At 46.2% G+C, this 6553-nt stretch overlaps 1 protein-coding gene across 1 annotated transcript in view; it reads left to right on the top strand.

Moving 5' to 3' along the window:
• The window catches only part of COLGALT1 (collagen beta(1-O)galactosyltransferase 1), a 62787-nt gene that overhangs the window by 48560 nt on the left and 7674 nt on the right, over nt 1-6553 (top strand). The window contains exons 9-10 of the mRNA XM_066593227.1: nt 4981-5113; nt 5378-5505. Coding sequence (XP_066449324.1) covers nt 4981-5113; nt 5378-5505 — 261 coding nt within the window. The remainder of the gene's footprint in view (nt 1-4980; nt 5114-5377; nt 5506-6553) is intronic.

The raw sequence follows: 6553 nt of genomic DNA, 5'->3' as shown, positions 1-6553 counted from the left end.
GGCCATGTTTTAGATCTACCCGGCTTAGCACTTGTTCGCATGTATTTTGCGTGCACTTTTCATTTTCACAAAAAATATGCAACATGTTCTATTTTCTAAGGCCGGCTTCACATGGGCGTAGGGGTATTTACGGATGCAGCTGAGCTGCTAATTTGCACGATGGGTGTTGCACGCTTTTTGTGCGTGCCCCCCTATAAAAAGGATAAACCACAAGCCTTGTCTTATATCAATGGGCAATTAAGCTTAAATCAGCCTAATGTGCGCAATATGCACGAAAATGGAACATTCTGTGTTTTGCGCCACAAAGCAGTCAACCATGCTCCCATTTATTGATTAGTGCAATATGTGCTCTTCCCCTGTGCAAATGTCACAGGAAAATGGAGCATGCTGCGTATTTGTATGCGCTTATGTGAACCTGCCCACTGAAATCAACAGGTTGTATTCGCTGCAGACTTTCGTGCAGTGAAAACGCAGCACACATGCTTTCACGTGACGCAGGCCTTGGGCAGTACGCTGAGAATGAAACCCATTGATGTCAAAGGGTTCACTCACATTTTCGTATTTTGCACATCATGCAAAGAAAAAAAAAATACGGCATGCTCTATTTTTCTGTGTTTCTGTACCAAAGATTCCTGTAGAAGACGATGGAGGGGGTGGTGGGTGCGCAACACACAAGGAGGTGCGTGAAACTGGAAAACGACACCTCTGGAACTCATTAAGACGAAGTATCCATTTCAATCGGTGCATCTTTGCAGGCGCAAAAAGTCTAGTTAAATACGCTGACACGCAAAAAAAAAATTATATATACATACTGCGCTGATGTGAGGGGGGCCTTACTTTGGGGGGTTTTGGAGAAAGAAGCTCCTATTGCAACGGCTGTTAAGGGGTTCTTCCTCTTGGAAGGTCACCTTGCAGGTGTCTCCTTACTTCTGACTTCTTCTTATAGAAGTACTTTTTGGCTCAAGGAGGAAAAAAAACCTCTTGAGTTTCTTCCAGCACATTGTTACTTGCTGAGGTCATACGTCTTCACAGCTGTCAAGACAAAGACAGGCCAATTCTTTCCGCAGCTGTCTACAGCTCCTGGGAAAACACAACTCCAAGATCTGTCTTCCGACACTCTCAGCCTACTGAGTATAAAATAGTGAGCTCTCCTCTCCTTCACACCAGCGGGCTGCACATGTGTAACACATGGTAGGTGGCGCACTCCACATGGCCATCACATCCGGCCTCCGAGTTGGATCTTCTGAAGGTCCAATCACAATGAGGATATCTGTATGTAGAGGGGTGTGCGGACCCTCAGGACTCGCTCAAGGGGTGAAATATTGGAGAAGCGGGACAGGACTGGACACGTGTCCAGAGGTACTGGGGGCTTCCTAGCGAGAAGATCACCAAGGGACCTTTCATATGAGTGGAGTAATTCTACCAGGACACAATGGAATTCCGCACCAAAATCCAAATTGCCGATTGCGGCTGTTGTGGAATTGTGGGATAATTTAAGCCATTTTCTTTTTATATCAAAATCCACAGGGGGCCGCACACACTTGCAGGGTTGAATGCAAAAATTCTGCCTGTGTGAAAGCTCCTAAGCCTTCCTCAATCACTATGTAACTTCTGTCCGGCTCCCTATGAGAATTGTATGTTGCCTGGGGCACATGCTAAAAATGGCGCCTCCAGCGTCCAAACCCTTTTGTATGTGAGTCTGCGTACCAAAGAAGACATCCGCTAATGTGACATCAGTAATCCTAGAATAGTAGAGTTGGAAGGACCTCCAGGGTCATCGGGTCCAACCCCCTGCTCAGTGCAGAATTCACTAAATCATCCCAGACAGATAGATGTCCAGCCCCTGTTTGAACACTTCTATTGAAGGAGAACTCGCCACCTCCCGTGGCAACCTGTTCCACTCATTGATCAATAATGGAAGAAATTGGGTGGAGTCAGGTGTTTTTTTTTTTTTTTGGGGGGGGGGCACAAGTTTTTCAAAAATTAATTTTCTAGCTAAAATGACTGTCTCCCCATGCTAAATAAAATAAAATCTTTTTATTTGTATTGCGCCAACTTATTCCGCAGCACTGTCAGGTAATTTATTTATTGCTGCCCCCCCCCCCCCCATTTTTGTGAATCCCAGATCCTGCCAATCACTTCCTTCACCAGACTTATTCCGAAATGCTCTTTTACGTGGTCTAACTGAAACCATTTGCCAGTATTCGCAAACCATAAACACGCTGTTCAACTGCGTACATGTTTGTGGCACAGTGTATCCAACACCTGTTTTGCGGTCGCGTCTCAACATCACGGGTTCAATCCACTTATTCGAGAGGTGTGATGTCTTGATAGACATGGGGGGAGATTTATGAAACTGCCTTAAATAAGAAGCATCTTTGTTGCCCAAAGCAACCAATCACAGCGCAGCTTTCGTTCCTTATAGAGAAATGAAAGCTGTGCTGTGATTGGTTGTTATAGGCAACCAACCGTTTTTCTTAGAGCAAACTTATTTATGAAACGGACGTCTTTTGTCCATGTTAATTCTACAACGTTTTTGGGGAATGTTTGGGTCTCCTAGTGAGCGAATCTTCCTGTATAAGGAATCTAATATATGTGATGACCTACCTTGCCCACTCCAGGATCGCCCGCTCTAAATATACATCATGATTTTCATGCCATATTACAGAACCGATGTAAATTAAAGTCAATGCTGTTAAGACGTTTTTCATATCCTTTACCTTCCTCAACTGGTTTACACCCCACTGAGGAGGCGATTTGTAATGTGGATAAAAGGTTGAGGGCTTGGAGCTGGATGTAGTGCATTTAAGCTAGTGCTACACAGCAATCTTCGGGAGCAAGGATTGCGGTGTAGCACTGTGCCCTCACACTGCCATTGAACCGGTGGAGTTGTAGCTTTAACGTAACCCTATAGATTTTTTTTTTATTTTTTTGTCTGGATAGACGAATGCAGGTCAACAGTATTGGATGCTGTTCGTACTACGTCTGTTAAAAATTGACTTAATACGGAAAAAGAGTTCCTTAGGATGCCTTCATATGTAGCTGATATGTGGCGTTTCTACTCCTGAAAAAAAGTGCATCAAAACCTGACTATGGTGCGGATTTTGATGTGGATCTGTAGCGGATTTCATCCTTCAATTTAAGGGTTAAAAAACGCACCACATGGTGTGGAACTGCTGTGGATTTTTCCAGCAGCAGATCGCCTTCATGTAAACACACCCTTATTATTGAAAAGCAGGAGCACTATATATTAGATGTGAGTCTTCTTGCTTTATGTGCAGGCCGTGTCCCAAGGACATGCGTATTTACACGGCAGCAGCTGTTGCAAGAGAAATGGTGGACATTCTTGCAATACGTGGATAGGCCGAGTCTGCAGCGGATGCTCCTTGTTACCAGCTTGCAGAGAGGGATCCTCTGTCCCTATATATTGTCCATATGGATTTGCTCTCCTAGGGCTCACACCCACTGGCAATAGATTTTTCTGCGATGCGAGAGCGAGTGAAATCGCATAAGGAAACCAATGATTTTCAATGGTTTCATTCTCATTTTCGATGTTTTCATTAAGCCTCACAAGGCTAAGAAAAATCTTCGATATCCCCCATTGCTTTCAATGGGGTCGGTGGCAGCATCACCGGCCCTATTGAAAACATAGCAAGTACATCGCACTCCCCTGACACAGCTGTGACCGCTATAGCAGGGGATTCCTTCATCGCCGCGGGGATGAAGGAATGCCCTGCCACAGCTGTGGCAGAGCTCCGCGATGCTATCCCGTTGCTTTTAATGGGGCCAGTACTGCTGCTGCAGCCCCATTGAAAGCAATGGAATGAAGGCCACCATATAAGCCCTTCCCTGAAAATCAGCCCTAGCTGTAAAAAAGAATAAATAAATAAAAATTTACTCACCTAGAAGAGCCATTGGACTCTTCCCTCTGGCCCCAACAGTCGTCTTCTGCCTCTGATTGGTCACAGCGGTCACAGCGCTCAGCCAATCAGAGACAGCGCCAAGCCATCCTTAAGTGACAGCTGAGCGCTGCCTGTGATTGGTCACAGCGCTCAGCCAATCACAGGCAGCGCTCAGTCCCTGCGGGGATGAAGGAATCACCTGCCATAGCTGTCACAGCTGTGTCAGGGGAACGCAATGTACTCCTATGTTTTCAATGGGGCTGGCACTGCGAGGCTTAATGAAAACATCGCAAATAAGAATGAAACCATTAAAAATCATTGATTGCATTAGCATGCATTTTCACTCGCTCTCGTATCGGAGAAAAATCTATCGCCATTGCGTGTGAGCCCTAAGGCCTCATGTCCACGGGCAAATTCAGATTTAAAATCCGCAGCGTTTTTCTTGCACGCGGATTCGCGCGCCATAGGGATACATTAGACACCCGCAGGTAGTTAAATACCTGCGGATGTCATTTTTTCCTGCAGGCGCGGATCCCACGTGCAGGGAAAAATCCGGACATGCTCCATTCAGGCGCGGGTCTCCCGCGGAGACAGCTCCCGCAGGCTTCTATGGAAGCTGTCCGGATCCGCGGGAGACCCGCACCAGAATTAAACTCACCTGCTCCGGGCGCTCCGGATCTTCCCTTCTTCGCAGCTTGATCTTCTCTCCATCGCGGCCGGATCTTTTTTTCTTCGGGTCAGTGGATGTGCTCGGCGCATGCGCGTGGCACGCAGCCGGCATGCCGAGCACATCCACCGGGCCGAAGAAGGGAAGATCCGGAGCGTGCGGAAAGGTGAGTAATTGTTGTTTTCAGCCCTCATGCCCGCGGGGCAGGAGGGACCCGCTACGGATTCTCCATGGAGAATCCTTAACGGGCCTGATTTTCCCCGTGGACATGAGGCCTAAGAGAGCAAATCCATATGGACAATATATAGGGCGGTTGGTGGTTTTGTTTTTTGGGTTTGTATTTATTTAAAAATATATTTTTTGTATAGTTTCTGTAAACTTTTGTTATAGTGTGATTTTGTGTCTATCCAGGGGACTGAATGACTCTCAGGTGGCTGCTCTGGGCATAAAGATGCTACCAGGTTATAAGGATCCTTATCACGGGCGCCCGCTGACCCGAGGAGAGATGGGCTGCTTCCTCAGTCACTACAACATCTGGAAGGAAGTGAGTCGTTTTTTTATTATTGGAGGGATCATAATTCTAAGTTTTATCAGGTAAAAAAAAAACTTATAAAAAGCTCTGAATACTCTGGATTCCCAGATGATCATTAAGACAATGGTGTAACCTCACAGTTCTACTCGTTCATCTCCTCGTCTTCTCCTGCGCTTTAGAGACACCAGACCTCTTTAACTTTCAGTGCCAGAGATATCTCACTACCGCATAAAATAAATATGTATTCCATGGTAACGTTCCTGTTTATTTTCACAGATCTCGGAGCGCTCGCTGGCTGTTTCGGCAGTGTTTGAAGATGATCTGCGGTTTGAGATATTCTTTAAGAGGCGGCTGGAGAACCTCTTGCAGGATTTGGAGAGAGAGAAACTAGATTGGGATCTCATGTGAGTTTAATGGGGTAGGGATCAGTACTCCACCACCAGAAAGGGAGCAAGATGGCATCTGGTGGCAGGATCAGGGTGACTACTTCAAGGGAACTGATGCCAACCTGTATATGCATGCTTCACTGTAGCTGGGTGTTCTTTCAGTGTGTGCTTCCTCCTTCCTCCTCCAGACATATCCCTAAACCATAGGCCCAAAAAGTTGCAGTTTTGTTTCATCGCTCAATCCTAAAACTCCTGTGGCTTATTTGTATAGTTTTGAGCATACTGAAGCCAACTTTTCTTGTCCTTTTGGGGGCAGTAGAGGTCTACGTCTTGGAGTAAGGTAGGAACTGAAACGTTGATCCAGGATTACTCTGACTGCAATATGGAGTCGGGAAGAATTTTTTTTTCCTCCAGATGAGCTAAATTGGCTCATTGGGGTTTTTTTGTTTTTTTTTTGCCTTCCTTTTGGACCAACAGGGCGGTGGGGGAGGGTTGAAACAGGCTGAACTAGGTGGACATTGTCTTCATTTAGCCTAACATACTATGTTATGTCATGGCGTTCAGGGATGAAGATCTTTAGTGTCTGAAAACTTCAGTGCCCGCAGATCTTGGCCACTTCCTTTCTCTGCCACGTCCAGGTAGTGTAGCCAGTGTTAACGGACTTGTGAACTATTCTTCCAGCTGTATCTCCAGGAACATTTGGTGCCTTTTTGCTATTTTTTTTTAATACTTTTGTGTTTAGGCAAGGCAATGATCTCTTCTCTTTACTTTTGGGATCGCTGTCTTGACTCTGGTCCTTTTACACGGGACAGTCGTCCTGAAGATCATTGCTCCTGTGCTTTCACACTGGAGCAATAATCACTCACTGAGCGGAGACCGGGCGCGCTGCAGATCTCTTCCGGCCGCCCGGTTTCATTCCGAGTAAATAGACAATAGTTCATAGATCTCATCGCAGGGGGGGGTGTACGGGACCACTGAACATCGTTCGGGAAATTTAAATGCCGCTGCCAGAATTGACTGTGGCGTTTAAAGGGTTAACCTCTCCAATGAGCTGCGCAGCTTACCG

Source organism: Eleutherodactylus coqui, chromosome 2 (assembly GCF_035609145.1).
Source record: "Eleutherodactylus coqui strain aEleCoq1 chromosome 2, aEleCoq1.hap1, whole genome shotgun sequence".
Lineage (NCBI taxonomy): Eukaryota > Metazoa > Chordata > Amphibia > Anura > Eleutherodactylidae > Eleutherodactylus > Eleutherodactylus coqui.
Note: the sequence above shows the minus strand (reverse complement) of the source record. Positions and strands in the feature narration are given on the sequence as shown.